The sequence below is a fragment of the Condylura cristata genome, unplaced genomic scaffold (assembly GCF_000260355.1).
Source record: "Condylura cristata isolate star-nosed mole 26May11 unplaced genomic scaffold, ConCri1.0 scaffold00056, whole genome shotgun sequence".
NCBI lineage: Eukaryota > Metazoa > Chordata > Mammalia > Eulipotyphla > Talpidae > Condylura > Condylura cristata.
In genome coordinates this window covers 875,696-899,602 of record NW_004567157.1, presented here as the reverse complement: position 1 = coordinate 899,602, position 23,907 = coordinate 875,696, and the positions used below count along the sequence as shown (strand labels likewise).

General features: G+C 37.5%; 1 protein-coding gene across 5 annotated transcripts in view; it reads left to right on the top strand.

Annotated features, from left to right (window-relative positions):
- The window catches only part of ARHGEF9 (Cdc42 guanine nucleotide exchange factor (GEF) 9), a 294,997-nt gene that overhangs the window by 133,798 nt on the left and 137,292 nt on the right, over positions 1–23,907 (top strand). For all 5 annotated transcript variants that reach the window (XM_012734448.1, XM_012734451.1, XM_012734449.1 and 2 more), the window contains exons 5-6: positions 8,290–8,522; positions 14,881–15,010. In XM_012734448.1, coding sequence (XP_012589902.1) covers positions 8,290–8,522; positions 14,881–15,010 — 363 coding nt within the window. The remainder of the gene's footprint in view (positions 1–8,289; positions 8,523–14,880; positions 15,011–23,907) is intronic.

Below are 23,907 nucleotides of genomic sequence, written 5' to 3'. Positions count from 1 at the left end.
AGGGGAAAGATATAAGAAAGAGCACTAGGAAATAGAAAAGTTTGATTTTCAGTCCTGTACCTAGGTTGACTGTCTAAATAAACTTGGGTTAGTGCATGATCTTCTTTGGGCTTCCTCATCTGGAATATTCAGTGTTCTGTAATACCCCTTTGAAGTAATTCATGGGTGATCTAGTTTTTACGACTCTTTCTCCCCTTCTTATAAAATACTTATTGTAAAGAAATAATACATGCACAATACAAAATTAAAAAATAATGACATATAAAAGTATGCATTTAAAAATAACTTGCAAATTCTCCTTATTTTGCTTATGGAAATGTGTATTGGAGGGGATACTTCTAAGACCACCCCTGTGTTAGGTGACTGTCTAGAAGGACTCCAACATATTCATTGTTATGATTTATTACAGATAAAGAATAAAAAGCAAAATCATAAGAAGGAATAGGCACATGCAGCAAAATCCAAAATTAACCAGGCATAATCTTCCAACATTTCCTCAGAGTAGACTAACACAGGATGCACTTGGTTCCCCTTGCAATGCGTTATGACAACCCATGTGAAATGTATCTACCAGGAAAGGTCATTAAGAAGTATTCAGTGCCCAAGATTTTTATAAGGGGCTGATCATGTAGCTACCCTCTGCCTGCAACCTACTAAAATTCTAGACTCCCAGATAAAAACATCTATTTAGCATAAAACACATTTTTTCTTACTTAAAAAAATTTTTATAAATCTATTTATGTTGTTTTTCATTTTACAACAATGTTTACTCCCCACTCCCCCACTTGTCATCTCCATAGCCCCCCACATTCCTCCCTCCATCTGATCCCTCTCTGTTCTCCTCCTCTGTAGGATCTCTCCGGTTTATAATTGTTTTTGTTTTGTATTTCTGTATTTTGTATTGTTTCTCAATGCATTTCCCTCCCTCATGTCTCATTTGGTTCTCTTCCCATAAGTGTAATCATTTAATATTTTTTCTTTTTTTCTTCTGACCTATTTCACTGAGCATAATCCCTTCCAGCCCCATCCATATTTCTGCGAATGGCATGAATTTACCTTTTAGATTGCTGAGTAGTATGCCACTGTGTGTGTGTGTATGTGTGTGTGTGTGTGTGTGTGTGTATACCACATGTTCACATCTTCTTTTGGGCATTTGGGTTGTTTCCAGGACTTACCTATTCTTTAATTTTTTTAAGATTTATTTATTTATACATACAGAACTGGGGGTACAAGCCAGAGATTCAGGGATGGTGAGAGGATTCACCGCAGCACCACAGACAGAGTAGGGAGCAGAACAGACAGATCCATGAAGTATACTGCTTAGGGGAGCAGCAGGTGGGTCAGGAGAGGTCTGCCGTGCCATGTGGGTCAACTCCAGGATTGAACTGGCACTGAAGCGGCTGCAGCTGGCTTGCAGTGCTGTGCTCTAACTCGTTTCACCACCAGGGAGGGCCAGGACTTACCTATTGTAAGCAGTGCTGCAATAAACAGAAATGCATGTAGCCTTTTGAATTAATGTTTTGTGTCCTTTGGATACATACCTAGGAGTGGAATTGCTGGGTCATATGGAAGCTCCATTTTTAGTAGTCTGAGGAATCTCCATACAGCTTTCCATAGTGGTTTTACCACTTTACATTCCCACCAGCAATGTAAAGAGAGTTCCTTTTCACAACATCTTCATGAGCATTTGTTGTTGTTGTTTTTTTAATATGTGACATTCTCACTGGTGTGAGGTGGTATCTCATTGTGGTTTTGATTTGTATTTCCCTGACTATGAGAGATTTTGAACATTTTTTCATATGCCTGTTGGCCATTTGCAGTTCCTCTTTGGATAGTGTCTTTTAAATTCTTCTCTGCCCACTTATTGACTGAATGGTTTGTTTTATTTCTGTTAATTCGAATGAGCTCTTTGCATAACTTTTTGATCAGTCACTTGTCCATTATAAGGAGTGCAAATATATATATATATATATATATTTTAAATTTTAAAAAGGTTTATTTATTTATGCATACAGAATTGGGGTACAAGTCAGAGGGGCAAGGGTGGTGTGAAGATTCACCAGAGACAGAGTGGGGAGGAAGATCGACTAAGTACACTGCTGAGGGGAACAGTGGGTGGGTCAGGAGAGGTCTGCCATGCCATGTGAATCACCTCGGGGCCAGGCACCAAACTTGCACTGAAGCAGCAATGGCCAGCTTGCCGTCCTGCATCCTTACCCGTTGAGCCACCAGGGAGGGCTGCAAACATTTTTTTTTCCCAGTCTTGTTGTCTTGGTTAATGTCAGAGGCTGAATTTTGAAGCATATCTTCTATAGATAGCAATTTCAGGTCTGCTATGTTAATTCTTTTCTGTACAGTTTTTAAATTGGTTCAGCCATTCCAGAAGGTATTTTGGCAGTATACATTAGCATCTGTGTGTTCTAGAGATTCCATTCCTGAATATATATCCCAGTTCTCAGAGTCCATGAGGAAGCATTTATTTACAAGGCTGTGGAATGCATGACAGCATTGTGTATGGTGGAGTGCAATTAGAAGCAACTTATCTACCAAAGGGATAGATAAGAAACATATACAGGATGCTTATTTTTGGATATTACATAGCAGGAAATGATAAAATAGATGTATGCATATGGATATCATTAACATAGGTTTGAGTGGGAAAGTAGAATCTAGAATGGTGGTTTCAGCTATTGCCTGCCTGTGCATTTTATAAGTATCCCTGATCTCCACCTTCTGGATACCAAGTATGACCACTAGACATTGTTAAATGTCTCTTGGGGGTCAAAAAAGAACCACTGATCTGTTGAAATGCTCATATAAGTTTATTCTTTAATCTGTTAAATCTGCAGTGATAATCTAGATTGAATAGTTTTAATATATTAATTTAATGTTGTATTTCTGGGATAAACCTATCCTGCCTTTGACAGCCATCTATGTTGTTACATTTATCAATAGTCAGGTTTTTTATTGTTTAATAATATTCTATTTTATGGTTTTATTACTCATTTACCAGTTCATTCCAGGATATCTAGATTGCTTATAATTTTGAATTGCTATGAATAAAACTGTTCTGAATATTTCTGTGAAAGTTTTTGTGAGAACACGTGTTTTCATTTTTCATGGGTAAATACTTCAGGATGGGAAAACTACGTTACATTTTATTTTTAAAAAAATACTATCAAATCCTATGGTGATGGCACATGGGTGATTTGGTGATGGAAAGCCCATGGAGATTAAAACTGAGATGGAAACAGGCACAAAATGATGTAAAAATAATCTTTTATATTATTAAAAAATTAAAAACAAAAACCCTGCCAATCCATAACATTTTGCAATTTTGTTTCTAATATCCAGGAATTTGAGTTTCTCTACATGGTTCTTTGTACTTGGTTTTAATAGTATTTTTAATTTAAAGATTTATTTATTTATTTATTTAAATATTTATTTAAATTTAAAGATTTATTTATGCATACAAGAACTGCAGTACAGGCCAGAGGTATGGAGCATGAGAAGATTCACCAGTGATAAGAGTGGGGAGCACAACAGGTGGATTAAAGTTCACTGCTGAGGGGAGCAGTGGGCAAGGTAGAAGTTTGCTGTGCCATGTATGTCTCATCCCAGTCCAGGGATCGAACTTGAGCTGCAGTGGGTGCAGTAGCTTCATAGTGCTGTGCTTTAATCCCAGTATTTTTAAGTTTTAGTCATTATAATTAGTCTATACTGGCATTCCATTATGGTTTTAATTTTCATTTCCCTGATAACTAATGATATTGCGCATTATTGCATGTGCTGGTTGTCCATCCACATAAAATATTTGGCGAAATATCTGTTCAAGTATTTAAACCATTTTTAAATGGGTTGTTTACCTTCTTATTTAGTTTCAAGGATTTATTTTTCTAATATAATGTATTAATAAGTCCTTTGAGACCCTCCCTGATGGTGCAATGGGTTAGGACACAGCACTGCAAGCTGGCCACAGCCACTTCAGCGTGAGTTCGATTCCCACCCTGGAGTTGATCCACACAGTGTGGCAGACCTTTCCCGACCCGCCTGCTGCTCCCCTCAGCAGTGTACTTCGTTCATCTGCCTGTTCTGCTCCCCACTCTGTCACTGGTGAATCCTCTCACTGCCCCTGCACCTCTGGCTTGTACCCCAGTTCTGTGTAAATAAATAAATAAATCTTAAAAAAAAGTCCTTTTTTGTAAAGAATATTGTCGCAGTCTATGGCTTAGCCTTTCATTTTCTTGACAGAATCTTTGAAAGCTATAAGCTTTTAACTTTATCAAAATTGAATTTATTATTTTTTCTATTATGGTTAATTTTTTGGGGGGTCTCTCATGAAACTTTGCCTTAGACATGGTCACAAAGATTTCCCCTAAGTTTTATTATACAAGTCTGGGTTTTTATTTCTCATATTTTGATCTATGATTATTTTTGAGGGAGATTTTTATTATAATACAAAACAAAGTTCTCATTTAGTTTGTTACCAAGTGGTTATTTAGCTGTTCCATCACCCTTTGTTTAAAAATTCATTAATTTCTCCAGTGAATTCCCTGGGCAATGTTGTCAAAGTTCAGTTTATCAGTGAGTCTATTTTTAGGGACACTATTTTTTTACAATTATATATATGAATATTCTTATACTAATACCACACCATCTTTTTGCTGCTGGTTTTTAAGATTTAAGATCTAATTGTCATAAAACATTATATAAAATATTATATTAGTTAGTTTCAGTTAGTTCAGTTGCATTATGTGAAGTGATCACCACAGTATATCTGCTTAACATATAATACCATATATAGTTACTTTTCTTACTATCTTGATTGTTATGGCTTCTAGAAATTCTTGAGAGCTGGTAGCATACGTCTTACAATTTTTTTTTTAAGACAATTTTGGCTACTTTAGGTGATTTGTTTGCCTATATACATTTAGAAATCATCTTGCCGTGTTCTATCAAAAATCAAAAACAAAAATCTGCCAGCATTTTGATTAAGATCACATTAAATCTATAGATCAGTTTTGGTGAAAAGGGTGTTTTCAGTTCCATGAATCTCTAAATATTTATATATGTAGGTTATATAATTTTCCCAGTATTGTTTTTATTTTCCATTGTATAAATATCCTTAGTTTTAAAAACTAGTTTCTGTTTGTTTGCTAATATTGTGAATGTTGTTTTTTAAACTTTTTATTATGCATATAAGAACTGGGGTGTAGGATAGAGGTGTGGGAGATGAGAGGATTCACTAGAGACAGAGTGGGAAATAGAACAGGCAGATTGACTGAAATAAACTGCTGAGAAGGGGAGTGGGCAGGTCAGCAGTGGTCCTCTATGCCATGTGGGTCATCTCCCTGGCCAGGGTTCAAACTCGGGCTTCCATGGCTGCATATATCTTTGTAGGGTTCTGCTTAAAACCATCGCATTACCGAGAGGACCTGTGAATGGAGTTTTTATTTCAGTTTACTGTAGTTAGTGCATTATATAGAAATACAATTAATTTTTATATATGGGCTGTGAATTCTGATACATTGCCAAATTAACTGGTTGGTTTTAGATTTTTTTTATTTTATGTATACATACATATAAATATGTATATCTATCTATCTATCTATATATATGTTTGGCATTTTACACTTACATAATCAGGTAATCTGTGAATAAATACAGTTTTATTTCCACTTTTTCAATATGTATACCTTCTATTTTCTTTTATTGCATTATATTAACTATGACTTTCCAGTGTAGTGTTACCTAGAAATGGTGAGGCCATGCATATTTTGTCTTGTACCTGAGGGCAGCATTTACTATTTCACCACTGTGAATGATATTAGCTTTAGGTTTATTATGTTTGTTCTTTATCACATAAAGGTAGTTTCTTTCTGTTCTAAATTTGCAGATGGCTTTTATCACAAATATGTTTTTTCAAAGGCTTATTGTTTTGCTGTTAAAATAATCATATGATTTTTCTCCTTTAATAAATTGTCATGGTAAATTGGATTGAGATAAACCCCTCTCAATCATGGTATATCATCCACTTTATGTAATATTTTAAAAATTGGGTTGATTGGATTTTTATTATTAATTTCTTTTTTTTAAGATTTATTTTCCTATGCTTACAGAACTGGAGTACATGCCAGAGGTATGGGGGTAGTGAGCGGATTCATCATAGCAGAGTGAGGAGCATATCAGGCAGATTGACGAAGTACACTGCTGAGGGGTATTGTGGGCAAGACAGGAGAGGTCTGCTGTGCCATATGGGTCACCTCCAGGGTCACGGATCCAATTCACACTGAAGCAGCTGCGACTACCTTGCAGTGTTGCATCCTAACCCATTGCACCACCAGGGAGGGCCAGGATTTTTGCTATGAATTTCAAATGCTTTCATATATTGGATATAATTTTACTTATCCTTTTTTTGTTTTCTTGTGATCTGTATTGCCTGCCTAGTTTTTCAAAATACTATGTTTTAAAGGCTATGTATATTAACAATATTGTTATCTTTTTGTCTACTATGCTTCACTACATATTTATTATTTTCCTAGTTTTTTTCATGTTTTATGTTCTCAACTGTGAAGTTATTATTGAATGTGTGCTGAACAATGTATAAGGAAGTGTGTAGGAATTTTTAAAATTTGGAAATAATCTCTAAATTACAGGAACATTAGAAAATAAGAACAGAAAATAAAGACTACTCGTATACTATTTATCCAAATTAACCTGTTGTTCAAATTTCACTGTGTATAATTTGAACATATTCTCCTTATCTCCTTCTCTGTCCTCCCTCCTCTCTATATACCTGTTCATATATACATATGTGTGTGTAGCTTATTGTTGTCCTCAGCCAACACATATATCACATTTTATTATCATATTTGCATATATCACATTTTCATTATCTCTAAATGCTCTTTTGTGCTATTTCCTAAGAGAATTTCTTTGCAGATAAAGTAAGCCTCTGGGTGATATGACACTTTCAAACAGAAATTTATTATGTTTTCCCAAATTTTCTAGATTACCTCAGTCATAGAATTTGTCTAAATTGTCAGAAATAAAATATCTGCCCTCGTTTAATGATGCAGTGTCAGGATTTTATTGCCAGTATACATGTGTGTTAAAGATTTTTCTGGTTTTTTTAAAAGATTTTATTTATTTATGCACATAGAACTGGGGTACAGGCCAGAGGTGCAGGGTCAATGAGAGGATTCCCCGGAGACAGAGTGGGAAGGAGAACAGGCAGATTGACAAAGTACACTGCAGTACGGCAGGCAGGGTCACGGAGATCTGGAAAGGTCTGAAGCGCCATGTGGATCACCTTCTGGGGCTGGGGAATCAAACTTGGACTGAAGTGGCTGCAGCTAGCTTGCAGTGCTGCACTTTAATCCGTTGCACCACCAGGAAGGGCCCAATATTACTCAGCAATCAAAAAAGATACACTCTTGCCTTTTGTAGCAATATAGATGGAGTGGAAGGGATTCTGCTTAGTGAAATAAGCCAGAAAGAAAAAGAAAAATGCTGGATGGTTTCACTCATAGCAGGAGTGTAAAGGATCAGGAAAAAAAAAAAGCAAAAGCAATAAAGTAAAAATGAAAAGAATAATAATACACCAGAGACATTTTATGAGAATAGAGAAGGGCATAGGATCAAAACTGGGGTTGGAAGAGTGCACAGGACTATGGGGATGACAGAGGGGTGAATTGGTGGTGAGAAGTCCACAGGAATTACAACTGAGATGAAAAATGCACAAAATGAAGAATTATGTAAAAAAATAGATTTATCTACTTATGCATACAAGAACTGGAGTGTAGGCTACAGGTGTGTAGAGAGAGACAGAATGGGGAGCAGAAGAAGCAGATGTTTTGAAATACACTGCTGAGGGTTGCAGCAGGCACTACAGGAGAGGTCTGCTTTGCCGTGTTGGTCAGCTCCCTGGTGGGGGATTGAACTCATGCTGCAGTGGCTGGCAGTAGCTTGATAGTACTGTGTCTTTCTTTAACCCCTGTACCACCAAGGAGTCCCCAGCTATTATGTGTTTTACTACTATCAGGACCACTCTTCCCTTATTGGCCTTCTTTTATAGAATGTCTACTATTCAAGACTAATTTTTTCATCTAAATTTTTGATCAATACTTCTAATTCTCAAACTGTTTCTTAGTTAAAAGCCCATTTAGAAAATATTGACCTTTTTTTTTTTTTCATTGCACTACTCATAAAAGATCAGGGCCAGTTTTCCATGTCTTTTGGAGTCAACTGTAGCCTTTACCTTTCTTTCCATTTTTCCTTTATTCACAGCAAGATGGATTTTGGATATACTCTGAGTACTGTAACAACCACCTGGATGCCTGCATGGAGCTCTCCAAACTGATGAAGGATAGCCGCTACCAGCACTTCTTTGAGGCCTGTCGCCTCTTGCAGCAAATGATTGACATTGCTATTGATGGTTTCCTTCTGACCCCAGTGCAGAAGATCTGCAAGTATCCCCTACAGCTGGCTGAGCTCCTCAAGTATACTGCCCAGGATCATAGGTAAAGTATTGAAGGAGGCAGGAATGAGGAAGAGGGCCTCCTTGAGATGTTGGCCCTCACTGAGAATATACACACTTCTGCCTTCTCTGAGCTTCTCAACATTATCTGCATAATGGGATTGATATTATATTCTTGCTTACTTCACAAAGCAGTTGTGTGTATAAAGTATAGAATGCTTGTGAAAATTGCTTATAAAGTTGTTATCAAACAATATTTATCATCACTTTTATGCACCCTTCAGGGAACTTTAGCCTAGTACTTAGTCCTTAGTTATCCAAGATGGAATAATTATTCAATTGCTTATTCTGCTATGATTAATAGATTTAAATACCATGTGCTGATCTTAGATTTCTTCAACAATGTTGCACCCCTGTTCTTTAGACTTCAACCTTCTTCTGCCTCATCCCAACTATATCTTTCCTTTAGTCTCATAGAGTGATTGAGGTAAAGATCTTTAGACATTTCCTGAGGATTAAAAATAATTTTCCTGTATTTTCAAGAGAAACAAAACAAAACACACACACACACACACACACACAAATCTAGCTCTGTCTGAATGGAAATAATACCTCCACCCTCTACCAGTAAGATGTATGTTGGTAATGGGGATGGTCTACAGTGAACAATCTCTACTCTTTCACATAATTTGCTTCATGTGACCCCTAATCCTATTTTTAACCTGCCTTTAATTGGTGTTAAATCCCTGTCTTTAATTGGTATTAAATCCCTGACTTTAAGACTTGTTGGCCCATAAGACTTATTGACCCATCATTAAGTTCTCGTTCTGATTGGGCATTCCAAGAAGAATGAAAGCCTTTGGCCAATTTCCTTTAGTTTCTTTTTTTTTTTCCTGATGTTTATTAAGCCAGCTTCTGACTGTCCCTTGATTCAATGCCAGTTTTCTATCGAGCTGACTTCCAAACTCAGTTGCATTAAATAATAGGTGTGTGGTGTTTTTGTCAAGCTTTAAGCCAATACCTGGATTCAGTTTCATGTTTATCTTGCTTCTTTAACATGTCATGGGTCATGCACTACAATGGTTCTGGAGCCTTGAACTGATTTCAAATCAATCTAGTAGCATTGTATACTCCTTTTGTGTGAATAACAATGATAGCTCTCCATTTCAAGCTGTGAAGGAAGCAGTTAGAACAGGACCTTGCAAAGAAGAACTCAGCTTCTTCCTCCCTGAATCTTATTTTACTGTTTGAAGGATGAATAGAGGTACTCACAAGAAATTTGTGAGTACTAGACAAGAAATTTGAAGGTGACTAAATCTTACTTGAATGGATTTATTAGCCTATTGCCAGAACTGAATTATAAGTTTTCTAAGGATATGGTTTCTTATGAGAACTAACATGAGGGTGAAGAATTCCAAATAAAATTAAGATATTTAAAAGTAAAATAAAAAACATACCTTAACATACCTAAACCCTTAAAGGAAAGTCTTCTATTCAGATTTTCCTATTCTGAGGCTAGAAAATACTGAATCAAATAGTAAATCTATGGTAAATCAGGAACAGTGTGGACAGTAGTCTGGGAACTTAGCTTTTAAAGAGATTTCAGATTATTTTTATGCTCAGGAAAATTTATAAGCTATTGTAGTAGTCAACTGAAAGACCTCTTCTGCTTCTGTGATCCTGTGATATCATGAACCCAAATGACCACAGTTCTGGAGTAGCCTTCACTGCAGTGGTTTTAAAACTGGAATATACAAGGCAATGTCAAACTCCAAAATTTTTATATAAGAGCTCATCTGCCTTGTCCTCATAAGTATCTGCTCCATGGAAATTAACAGGAAGATCTAAAAGGGATATTCACTATGTAAATTATATATTATAAAGTTGTTTTTAAGAGCCCCAGAAAAATCATTTTCAAAACACAGCAGACGTTATGTCAGTTTTTACAACCCATGGCCTCATTGTGTTTAGTAAGAGCCAGTAAGATAAGACATCTGCTTGGAATTTGCCATTCTTGTGCTTTAACACACAAGCCCTGTGAATAGAAGCCCTGATTCAATGCTATCTTGTCCTGAATCTCTGAATTCATCTCCAACCACTGTACTTCAGCATATGAGAAAGTAACTTAAGCAGTCACAGGCTATATCAACCCATGTCTTCCTTCTGGGTGACCCATTGGGCCACTACCCACCAACTCCCAGGATACCCCTTTTAGTGGGCCTCAGGAAGATGTTAATTCAACAACTACTACAACACATGACCAAACTGTTTGGTCTTGAAGACAATTAGAGACTGCTGCTGACTTAAAGGCTTAGATAGGTGTTCACAAAGATATATATTAAATGCATTTTGTCATAGTGGTCTCTAGAAAAGATTAGATGCATATGAAGTGATAAATGAAAAATATTGCCTTTCCTTATACATGAGTGGCATGCCCCTCTCCACACAACCTTTTGTAAGCTGACAAGAAGAATGAGTCTGTACAAGAGGGAGATTTCACTGACATGTCTGCCACAAAGCTATCCTGACTATGTAAGTCTCCTCTGAGGAGCCTGGTCTCAGACCTCATCTGAAGGGCTCTTACCAGGATTCATAAAGGATCATAGCCATGCTCTTATTCACTAGCCTACTTCTTTTTGTTTTTTAAATTTATTTATTCCTATAGAACTGGGATACAGGCCAGAGATGCGGAGGGTGAGAGGATTCACCAGAGACAGAGCGTAGAGTAGAACAGGCAGATCGACAAAGTACACTGCTGAGGGGAGCAGTGGGCGAGCCAGGAGAGGTCTGTCTCACCATGTGGATCTCCTCTGCGGCAGGCAGGAATCGAACTCATGCAGAAGTGGCTTAAGCTCCTCAGTGCTGTGCTTTAACCCGCTGTGCCACCAGGGAGGGCCACTAGCCTACTTATAAAGCTAGTGGGGCAGGTTAGAGATAGGGTCATTCCCTCATTAACCATTGTGAGTGAGGCAGCCAGTTAAAAATGGCAATGTTTAACCTAAGGTTGACAGACTGGCATTATGATAGTGATGAATCTATGGCTTTATAGTAGTTAAGCATATGTAATAAACATTTGCACACTAGCACTGACACATAGAATTTTCTGCAATGATGTAAGTATGCTTTATCAGTGCTGTCCCATGCAGTAGTCACTGGGTGCATGTGACTATTGAGTGCTGGGAAATGTAACTGGTGTGAATAAGGAATTTTTAAAAATTATTTATGTTTAATTAAATAAGGCTATGTGTCTACTATATGAATAGTTGTATCACTATGCTTCACCTCCCAGAGAGTAACATAAAAAGCATTTTCAGGGCCCTCCCTGGTGGTACAGTGGGTTAAAGCTCAGCACTAAGAAGCTTAAGCCCCTTCCCTCAAGAGTTCGATCTCTGCCTGCCCGGGAGGAGATCCACATGGCGTGGCAGACCTCTCCTGACCCGCCCGCTGCTCCCCTTAGCAGTGTACTTCCTCGATCTGCCTATTCTGCTCCCCACTCTGTCCCTGGTGAATCTTCTCACCCTCCACATCTCTGGCCTGTACCCCAGTTCTGTATGAATAAAATAAATCTTTTTAAAAAAAGAAAGCATTTTCATTATGTAATCAAAGTAGAGAGAAGAAAAGCATGGAAGACAGAAAATGGACCTGAAAAATACTTATTTATGTAATTTGTACACTTTGATTACTTATATTTTTAAGCTTCATTTTATTTATGCATATAAGAGATGGGGTATAGGCCAGAGGTACAGGGGTCATGGATGAGAGGACTTAACAGAGACAGAGTGGGGAGTAGAGCAGACAGATGACAAATTCACTGCTGAGGGGAGCAGCAGGCAAGACAGGAGAGGTGTGCTGTGCTATGTGGGTCAGCTGTCTGGAAAAAAGATTGAACTTTTACTGCAGTGGCTTGTAATAGCTGAGACTTTAACCCCTTACAACACCAGGGAGGCCCTTACTAATTCTGTCTTCACATTACTCTGTTTCTAAATGGTAAATTTAGATAATCTTTTCAGTGAGAAACTTTGAAGACCAATATATATCTAGTAGGCTGAAATGTAACTGTAAATTTATGAAATGTATCAGGAACAAATATAACATTTTACAGTTGGGTCTAGAAATTAACAGGTCAAGGGGTATTTGAGAGATGCAACTTTCTGAATAAAGAAACTTAAAATGTGTTAGTCAACCATGAATTCAATATGAGTCAGCAGGATATCCAGAAGAAAATTTGATAATAATTATCATTCATTAAGACTCAGATTAAAGAAAATACATTTTTTTAATTTTGCTTTTTTTTTTAAAATAGAATTGTCTTGAAACAAAATAGCAGAAAAGGCTAATTAGCAGGTATAGTGAGCATCCTGTCACTTAAGGTGACAGGATGCTTAAATAGCATTTTAAGATGATGATCTGGCAAGTCAGAGAACAGACTTGGAGACAGAAAGACCAGCTAAGAGGAGGTGTTGTATGACATTTGCCCTGACAAAACTGCCTTTTCTGTGCCAATGTTTGTTCTAGCACCCTACACTTCATATATTAGTGTGGTGGGGGGGGTGGTGGTGTCAGGAGCTGAGTTCTTCTCTTTTTCTTTTCTTCTTTCTAATTGGTACTGGAACAAAGAACAGGAACAGGTTAATGACCACAAAATGTGTAGATTCTTTAATAAGCGGAGTGAAAACTGAACTGAAATTTATCCTACTGCCTCCTATAGTTTATCGTCATTGCACCATATGGCTGGGATTTAATTTTCATTTTTTAAAGATTTATTTCTTTATCTATTTATTTATTCATCTATTTATACATACAGAACTGGGGTAGAAGCCAAAGGTGCAGGGGCAGTGAGAGGTTTCACCAGAGACAGAGTGGGGAGCAGAACAGGCAGGATAAACAAGTACACAGCTGAGGGGAGCAGCGGGCTGGTCAGGAGAGGTCTGTGGAGCCATATGGATCACTTCCGGGGTCAGAGATGAACTTGCACTGAAACAGCTGCAGCTAGCTTGCAGTGCTTCACCCTAACCCATTGTGCCACCAGGGAGGGTCTGTATTTCATTTTCAATCTGTCTGTTATAGGAGCCACTCAAATGGAAATCATATCAGACAAATAAAAAAAAATTGGGAAGGGTGGTGTAATCTTCAACAAGTTGGTGATCCAAAGTCCCAAGAAGGTGGGCCTATGCTGTTGCACTTCTGAAACTAGAGGTTTTGAAGTAACCTATATGATGTTGATACTATAGAAATGTTTTATTTGCTTTAATAATATCACTTATGTTAGCCCTCTCTGGTGGCACAGTGGGTTGAAGTGTAGCACTAAGAATCGAAAGCCACTTCCACATGAGTTTGATCCCTGCCTGCCCCGGAGGTGACCACATGGCACGGCAGACCTCCACTGACCCTCCTGCTGCTCCCCTCAGCAGTGTACTTCATTGATCTGCCTGTTCTGCCCCCCACTCTGTCTCTGGTGAATCCTCTCACTGCCCCTGCAACTCTGGGCTGTACCCCAGTTCTGTATGAATAAATAAATCTTTAAAAAATATATTACTAATGTTTACAAAAAGGCAATAGTAAAACCACCTACATGGGTGAATAAACCCTCAATAAATCCTACTGAAATACACCCCAATTTACAGATGAGGAAACTGAATCACAAAGAAGGTGAATGTCATCTGCCAAAATCCCTCCCACTAGTCAATGACGAACTAAGTTTTGAAACCAAAGATCCTGACTCCAGAATCTGTTTTTATCTACATGCTATATATCCTTTATATTACACAGGAGGAATGGTATGAATTTTACTTCAGTCACTTCTGTAAAAATATATGATAAGAGATGGTAAAGTTGTCTAAACCATGTCATGTGTAAGGCTCTATTCTTGGTCCTTGACTGGTTGTATCAGCTAAGATACCCACAATAAAATCAATGACCTTAAAGAAGATATGCTCTGTTTCTCCTTCATGTAAATGAAGTCTGTAGGTAAGCAGTCTGTGGCTGCTGTTGAGGCTTTGTGGTTATGAGACACTTAAACTTCTTCTAGTATCTTATTACTAGGAACATGGACATTGACTTTATGATGCAACATAACTAGTAGAACTTCAGTCATCACATTCATATTCCTACCATCAGGGCTGAGTAAGGGCCACAGTAAGGGTATGCTCTCTTCCTTAAAGAAGGTTGCTTAAAAGTTTTACCCAAAACTTTTATTTATATTTGATTGGACAGAATATAGTTGCATAGATACTCCTTACTATAAGGGATAGGAATAGTCTTTTACTTCCTGTGGGTTCTATCAGGTCTCCATCTGAAATCAGGGCCCTGTTACTAAGTAGGAAGAGGAAAATGGATAACATCTAGTACAGTGGTTCTCTGGTTCATTGATTCATCTAACTTATACTTTTGTGTCTTCACAGTGACTATAGGTATGTGGCAGCTGCTCTGGCTGTTATGAGAAATGTGACCCAACAGATCAATGAGCGCAAACGGCGTTTGGAGAATATTGACAAGATTGCCCAGTGGCAAGCCTCTGTCTTAGACTGGGAGGTAAGAACCTTATGAACAGGGGAATTGGGGAGTCTGAATAATTTAGCCAGAACTTCCCATTTTAGCCAAAGATAGATGACAGGGAGTTACATTTGAGGAATACATTTCTTGTCTTGTTTAAAAAAGTAAATCTGAAGAGCAAGAGAAAAATTTAGATTAGAATAAAGGCAAAACTTCCTGCTAATGAAAACTATTGAATACTTGAATAGCTTTCAAAGAAGTTATCTTAACCGCAATATTTTTTTGTAGAACTTTACTAAGAAAAAAAAATAACTTAATGCAAATAATGCTATTGTAAGCAAAAATACATAAATCTTACATGTGACTGTTTTCATTTTTAAAATAAATTCATTTATTGATTGTAACAATAGGATACCACCAATCAGGTATCACTACCATAATGCATCCAAAACAAAATCAACCATATTTCACGAACATAGTCCAATGGGCTTCCTTTCCTCTTTGTTATTTCACTTTTCCTACCCCTTACCTCCTCAAGATGATTCAGCTTTTCAGTATTAGTTTTCAGATTCTTTGGGTAAAAGTGCTATTGCAGGGTCATGTGGTATTTCCATAGTTTTTTAACCAACTAAAATCCTATTGAAAAAGAAATAGATAAGGAAATTAATAGTACTTAATTTATATTCAGTGGAATATATTCAACTACTAAAAAAGATGATATAGTGCCTTTTGTGACAAAAATGCATGGACATCAAAGTGATTATGCTAAGTAAAAATAAGTTGGAAATTGAAAGACAGTTACCACATAGTTTCACCTAATTATAGAATATGAACAATCACAGAGGGGGAAAAGTTAGTAAAATAAACAAACAAACAAAAAACTCAGATTAGGTAATAATATACTAGTTACTAAAGGGGAAGGAGTGGGAAAAGGGATTAGGAGAGGTAATGTGTTAGGGAATATTAGTAGTGTAGCTTTGACAGAGGGTGAGTGAAGCATGTGCACATTTTAAGGTGTGAAGTTGTATTCCCAAAATTATGTTAGGTAAACAAATGTACAATAAAATATGAATGAAGACATTTTCTACAAAAAACATAAAGGAGACATCACCAACATGATGGCAAAGGGTCACTAGGGTTAATTTCTCTAGCAGAAAATACAGCAAGTTCCTAGAAGGACTCAGCCCTTCTGGACAAAGTCAGTGACTTGACAGACACAAAGGGAAGGTGAGAGCAACAGGAAAAGGGAGGAAAGAGATATTGATCTGAACCCCTTTTTCCCACCTTCCCCTATCCACAAAGCTGAACCACTTCACCCTAGAAAATAAAAGAAGGAAATTGGAAGCCACAATAAAAGCCCTGAGTTGTCTGGGAGCTCCATAAAGGTGAAATATAGGCAGATGGGCACAGGGCAGACACAACACCCAGCATGAGCCTGGATGTGAGGGTGACCCCTTCCCCCACTCCTCCATTTCCCAGAGATATGTTGTGAAGCATAACTTTGAAAGTTTACTAGGAGATGTTTCTATACCACCTAGTAATGAGAACACAAGCACCCACCACTTGATTTTTTGGGAAAAAAGAAATACCCCTTTGAACCGAACAAGGATGAGCTACAAAAATGGGGGTAAGAAGGAGTACAGGCGTGGATCATAAGCCCACAGGAGGACTCTCTTGACCCCAAGTCTTTGGGAACTGAGAGATGAACTCAGTCTCCACGTGGGAACCTGCCATATCCATAAGCACCTCACCAAGTACCTACCGGTACTCCAAATTGGAGGCCAGAAAATGATACCCTAGGTGAGCAACTGCATTGTCTGCAGCTGGCCATAAAATTGAGTACAGATCCCCACTCATTCTGAGAACAGAAAGGCAGGATCTGGTGTACAGAGAAAGCTACTTCACAGACATGAGCTCACATCTAGACTGACAGTAGGAAGGCAGGAACTCTGATGCGCAGAGCTAGCTGCCTCATAAGTGCAGACTTGCAACCAGACTGACAGCAGGAATGTGGGACCCTCGGGGTAAGGCTGCCTTAACTGAGGCCTTCCACCTTACTGGGCACACTTATATTCTGACTGAGAACAGGAAGGTGGGATACCTATCACAGCACATCCATAACTTCAGGAACCTCTCACTAGGTGCCTCCCCCACTCCACACTCCAATCTGAGAGTAGGAACATGAGATCAGGAGTGTGCATGACTGGGCATAACCAGTCAGTTCTAGGCAGCATCCAACACCCGGAAACACAGAGCAGGAATTTGGAACTCTGGGGCAAGTGCCACCAAAACCGTGGGACTATGGAGAAATACTGCCTGCAGTCTGGAACAGAACACTGAGACATAGGACTTAAAGCAAGGGATGCACCATCAATGTGAGCACCCCACTGGGATCACCCAAATCTTGGAATTGAGAACTGAGGTATGGGAGGCAGGTATGCGATCAGGCACTGCACTGAGAGAGTACAGGGCAGGCACAGTACTGAGGGTAATCCCCTGTGCTGTGGCTTTCCCCATACCCCAACCACTTCTCAGAGACCCACTGGGAAAAGCAAATTCTGAGAGTTCATAAGGAGCTAATGCCTAAAACAAAATTAACTACAACCAAATGTTGGAAGACAGAGACCCTAAAATTCCCTTTGGGAACTGAGATAGGGACAACTTCAAAAACAAAGATTAGGACCCCTTCCCAAACTGAGCAACTACAGAGGGAGGGAATTTTGAGTGTCAGTGCCATCAACCTAGCCACAGCATCACCACTCCTGTGGCGGTTGGTACAATAGGGCTGGATTTGAACTGACTACCAGTTGCTGGCAAACCAGGAGGAGCACCCAAAATAGATGCCTGCCAATACAAGTGGCACAGTGTCACAACGCACAGCACAATCTAGAAGGCAAATCACAGGGAGATGGAAAAATGCAAACAACCAAGGAAGTCCTCAGAGGGTCACATTGCACACAAAAAACAACAAAAAGAAACCAACAACAATGACATGGAAGATCTTATCCTGACAGAAAGAGAAATTAAAATTGCCATGCTCCCTATTGTGATTGCACATGGGTGAATTTGTGGTGGGAAGTCCGTGGGGATTGCAACCAAGATGAAAAAAAAAAAAAGTACAAATGAAGAATGATGTAAAAATAAATAGATTAAACAAATAAATAAATAAATTTAGATTTTGTTTTAAAATAAAATAAAATTGCCATAATCAGAAAACTGAATGAAGACAAAAATGAGAGGAATGGTATAAAGAAAGTAATTAATGATAAAAAGAATGAAAATGAGTCCCAAGAGAGGTAAATGAAAGAAGTGCAAGAATTTAAAAGATTAATATAGGCACTATAGAACTCTGAGGAAAAAAAAATGAAAAAGGAAAGATGAAATCAAAGAACAGATCAGTAATCTTGAAGACAAGGAAATAAAAAGAACCAAAACAATAAAGGAAAGCAAAGTAGGCAGGGGGAAAAAATGAACAAATACTCCAAGAATTATGTGACTCTATGAGGTAAAGAAATATAATTATTGGAATAACAGAAGGAGATGAGAGAAACATAGGAACAGAGAAAATATTTGAGGAGATAATAAAAGAGAATTTGTGAAACATGAAGAAGGAGATGAAAATAGACATACAGGAAGCAAGAAGAACACATAGATTTCATGACAAAAGTAAAATACAGCACGACACATAATAGTAAAGCTCCCAACGATCCAAGACAAGAAAAAAATAATGAAGCTGACAAGAAGGAAGAAATAGAAAACATGCAGAGGAAAAACAATCAGACTTACAGATCAGACTTCTCCAAGGAAACACTGTGGTCAATAAGAGAGTAGAGAAATGTATTCAGCAAACTTGAAGACAACATATGTCAATCAAGAATATGTTGCTCCTCCCCGGTGGCACAGCAGGTTAAAGCACAGCACTAAGGAGCTAAAGCCACTTCCTCATGAGTTTAATCCCTTCCTGCCCCGGAGGTGACCACATGGCACAGTAGACCTCTCCTGACCTGCCCGCTGCTCCCCTCTGCAGTGTACTTCGTTGATCTGCCTGTTCTGCTCCCCACTCTTCTCTGGGGAAGCCTCTCACTGCCCCTGAGCCTCTAGCCTGTACCCCAGTTCTGTATGCACAAATAAATAAATCTTTTTTTAAAGTTCTGTATGCACAAATAAATAAATCTTTTTAAGGATTTATAATAGTAAATCTTTTTTAAAGATTTATAATAATAAATCTTTTTTTAAAGATTTATACTAATAAATAATTTTTTAAAAGTTACTTATTTGTGCATACAGAACTGGGGTACAGGCCAGAGGCTCAGGGGTGGCAAAAGTCTTCCCCAGAGAAGAGTGGGGAGCACAACAGGCAGATGGACGAAGTACACTGCTGAGGGGAGCAGAGGGCGGGTCAGGAGAGGTCTGGCACACCATGTGGTCACCTCCGGGGCAGGCGGGAATTGAACTCATGTGGAAGTGGCTTTAGTGCTGTGCTTTATCCCGCTGCGCCACCAGGGAGGGCCAATAAATCCTTTCTTTCTTTTTTTTTTTTTTTTTTTTAAAGAACATGTTACCGAGTAAAGCTCTCCTTTCTCTTTCAAGAAAAAATAAGTACCTTTTCAGACAAACAGAAACTCCAGAAATTCATTATGACTGAACACCCACTCAAGAAAAAATATATACTATAATCCCTAAAGCTAGCAAGCAGAAAAATATATACCAAGAGAAAATTAAGGCAAGTTATAAATACCCCCAAAAGACAAACAAATAGCAAACACCAATGCCAGTATATCAATTATTACCTTCAATGTAAATGCTTTAAACTCAATAATAAAAAGACAGAGTAGCAGGCTGGATTAAAAAACAAAATCCAAAATTTTGCTATCTACAAGAAACACATCTACCTACAAAAGACAAACATAGACTGAAAATAAAAGTTTGGAAAACAATCCTACAAGCAAATGGAACCCCCCCCCCAAAAAAAAAGGCAGGGACAGCTATACTCACACCAGATAAAACAGACTTCAAACTAAAAAAAGTAAAGAGACAAAGGTGGTCAACATATTATGATTAGCAGAATAATACATAAGGAAGATATAACACTCATCAACATATACTCAACAAATGAGGGAGCATGAAAATATATCAGACAATTACTATCAAGTCTGAAAACAGATATTTAAAAAAATACACATATAATATGAGAATTCAAACCCAACTTAACACCAATGGAAAGATCAACAGGACAAAAAATAAAGACACTAGAGCTCTACGTAAAGGCCTAGATATGATGTTCTATCAGACATTTATAAGGTACTGCACCCCCCAAAACCCAAGTCCTCTTTTTTCTAAAGCACCCACAGATAATTCTCCAGAATTGATCACATCCTGGGCCACAAGACTAACGTCAACACATATACTAAGATCAAAATTATTCCAACTATCTTCTGTGATCATAAAGGCATCAAAATAAAAATAAATCATGAAAAAAAAAGAATCCAAATAACTCATGGAGACTGAAATCCACTACTCTGGAAGACCACATGACTAACGAAAATATCAAGGAAGAAATCTAAAAAAATACTGAGTTAATTGACAACAAAGATACCATATTCTAGGATGTATAGGATATAGCTAAAGCAATAACGAGAGGAAAATATATAGCAATACAGGCCCACATCAAGCAGTAAATCAAAGAAAAACCAAATCTCACACCTCACAGAAGTAGAAAAAGGACTATCAAAAAACCTTAAAATATGTAGAAGATAGGAAATAATAAATATCAAAGGAGAAATAACTGAATTAGAATTTTTTTTTAAATCTGAAAGATAACTGAAACCATAAATTGATTCTCTGAAAAAAAAAAATGGACAAAACTGTAGCCAGGCTCACAAGAAAAAAAAGGGAGAAAAAAAAATAGATTAATGGAATCATAAGTAAAAGAGGAGAAATCACAACAGATTCTGATAAAATGAAATGAATAATCAGAGACTGCTATGAACAACTATATACAAACAAATTCAACAATCTAAAAGAGTTGGAAAAATTCCTAGAATAATATAAATGTCCAAAGCTAGATAAAAAACAAACAGAACACTGGTGGCACAATGGGTTAAAACACAGCACTAAGAAGCTATCAAAGCCACTGCAATACAAGTTCAATCTCTAGCCAGGGGTGTGACCTGCATGATGTGGCAGACCTCTCCTGACCTGCATGCTTCTCCCCTCAGCAGTGTATTTCAGTCTATCTGCCTGTTCTGCTGCCCACTCTGTTGAATCCTCTCACCCTCTATACCTCTGGCTTGTACCCCAGCTCTGTATGTATAAATAAATAAATCTTGAAAAAAAAAAAAGAAATAGTACACCTAAACAGACAAATTATGTGCAGTGAAATTGAAGCAGTAATCAAATAATTCACCAAAATCAAAAGCCCAGGACAGACAGCTTCACAAATTAAATCTACAAAACATTCAGAAATGAATTAGTGACTGTCCTATGCAAACTCTTTTAAAAAATTGAAAAAGAAGGAATACTACCAAATGTGTTCTCTGAAGCCAACATTACACTAATACCAAAACCAATCAAAGACAACACAAAAAGAAAAATAAAACTATAGGCCAATCTCCCTGATGAACACTGATGCAAATATCCTCAACAAAATCATTGCTAACAGAATCCAACAATGCAGCAAGGAGATAATACACCCTGATCAAGTGGGATTCAACCCAGTGGCACAAGGATGGTTCAACATACGCATATCAATAAATGTTGTCCAACACATCAACAACAAAAAATAAAAATCATATGATCATATCAATAGATGCTGAAAAAGCATTTGACAAAGTCTAACATTCGTTTATCATGAAGGCCCTTGAAATTCACATGATAGAAGAAACGCACCTTAAGATGATAAAAGCCATACAACAAACCGACAGCCAATATTATTCTTTTTTAAAAATATATTTATTTATATATACAGAACTGGGGTACAAGCCAGAGGTGCAGGGATGGTGAGTGGCTTCACCAGAGACAGAGTGAGGAGCAGGACAGGCAGATTGATAAAGAACACTGCTGAGGGTAGCAGTGGGTGGGTCAGGAGAGGTCTGTCATGCCATGTGGATTACTTCTGGGATCTGGGATTGAACGCTCACTTAAGGGGCTGCAGCTAGATTGCAGTGCTACATTCCAATCTGTTGCACCACTAGGGAGGGCTGCCAATATTATTCTTAACAGTGAAATTTGGAAAGCCTTTCCTATAGGATCAGAAAAAAGACAAGGATGCATATTCTCACCACTCATCTCCAATATAATAGTCGCTGTCCTTGTCAGAGAAATAAGACAAGAGAAAGTCATACAATGAGTTCAAATAGTAAAAGAAGATGTAACGCAATCACTGTTTGCAGATGATAGGATAATATAAAGAGAGAACCCTAAAAACTCCACAGAAGAACTACTAAAAAAAAACACTTCAGGAAAGTTGCAAGATACAAAACCAACACTGAAAAATCGGTAGTCTTCCTATACACAAAAATCAAACTGAAGAGAAAAAAGCAAGAGAAGCATCCTTTTTAAAATTTAAGCAAACAAGCAAATACTTGGTAATCAACCTAACAAAAGAGGTGAAGGCCCTATAAAAAGAAAATATAAAACACTATTAAAATAAGTAGAATACACAAATAAATAAAAAATATCCCCTACTCATGGATTCAAAGTATTGTCATTAAAGTGGCCAGCCTACCAAAAGCAATTTTCAGATTCAATGCTATTCTAATAAAAAATCTAAATGACATTCAAAAAATAGAACAAATATTGATGAGATGCATATGGAACACATTGGTTGCCCTGTAACAGAACCACAGATAACGAAGAATAGTCAAAGCTCTGCAGATGTAAACAAAGGTGAAAGGTATCACTCTACCAACTCCAAACTACAACAAAGCTATAGTAAATAAAATAGTATGGTACTGAAACAATAACTCTTGAAGATACAGGAATAAAAAGACCAAAAGTGAAAAGGAAAGAGAAATACAGAGGTTAAAGAAAAGGGAACATTTAGACAGTTATCTGACAAAATGTGGAAAGGAAATATAAGAGTAATAAGCATTCCAGAAAGTGAGTAGAGAGATAAAGGAAATGAGAAATTATTCAAGGAGATAATGGAAGAAAACTTTCCATGTATGAAAAATGAGGTGAAATAAATATACAAGAAGAACACCAAATTTCCACAATAGAAAGAAAGCTATATCAAGATACATAATAGTGAAGATTTCAAGAGTCCAAGACAAGGAAAAAATAATAGAAGTGACAAAGTGGAAGAAAGAGATAATATATAAAGGAAAGCCAATTAAGCTGACATAATATGTCTCTAAGGAAACACTATAAGCAAGAAAAGAATGGAGTAACATATTCAACAAACTAAGACAGCAGATGCCAACCAAAAATACTTTACCCTGAAAAGCTCTCTTTCCTATACAAAGAAAGAATAAGCAATTTCGACCCTCCCTGGTGGCGCAGTGGGTTGAAGCACTGCACTAAGAAGCTAAAATCACTTCCGCATGAGTTTGATCCCCTCCTGCCCCAGAGGAGATCCACATGGTGTGGCAGACCTCTCCTGACCCGCCCGCTGCTCCCCTCAGCAGTGTACTTCATCAATCTGCCTGTTCTGCTCCCCACTCTGTCCCTGGTGAATCCTCTCACCCTCCGCATCTCTGGCCTGTACCCCAATTCTGTATGCACAAATAAATAAATCTAAAAAAAAAAAAGAATAAGCAATTTCTCAGACAAACATAATCTCCAGAAATCCATTATGATTAAATTCAATTCCAAAAAAATAAAATCTATAATATATCCCAAAGTCAATATGAATAACAATATGAATAACAGAATAAAGCCAGAAATATATCCCAAAGTCAATATGAATAACAATATGAATAACAGAATAAAGCCAG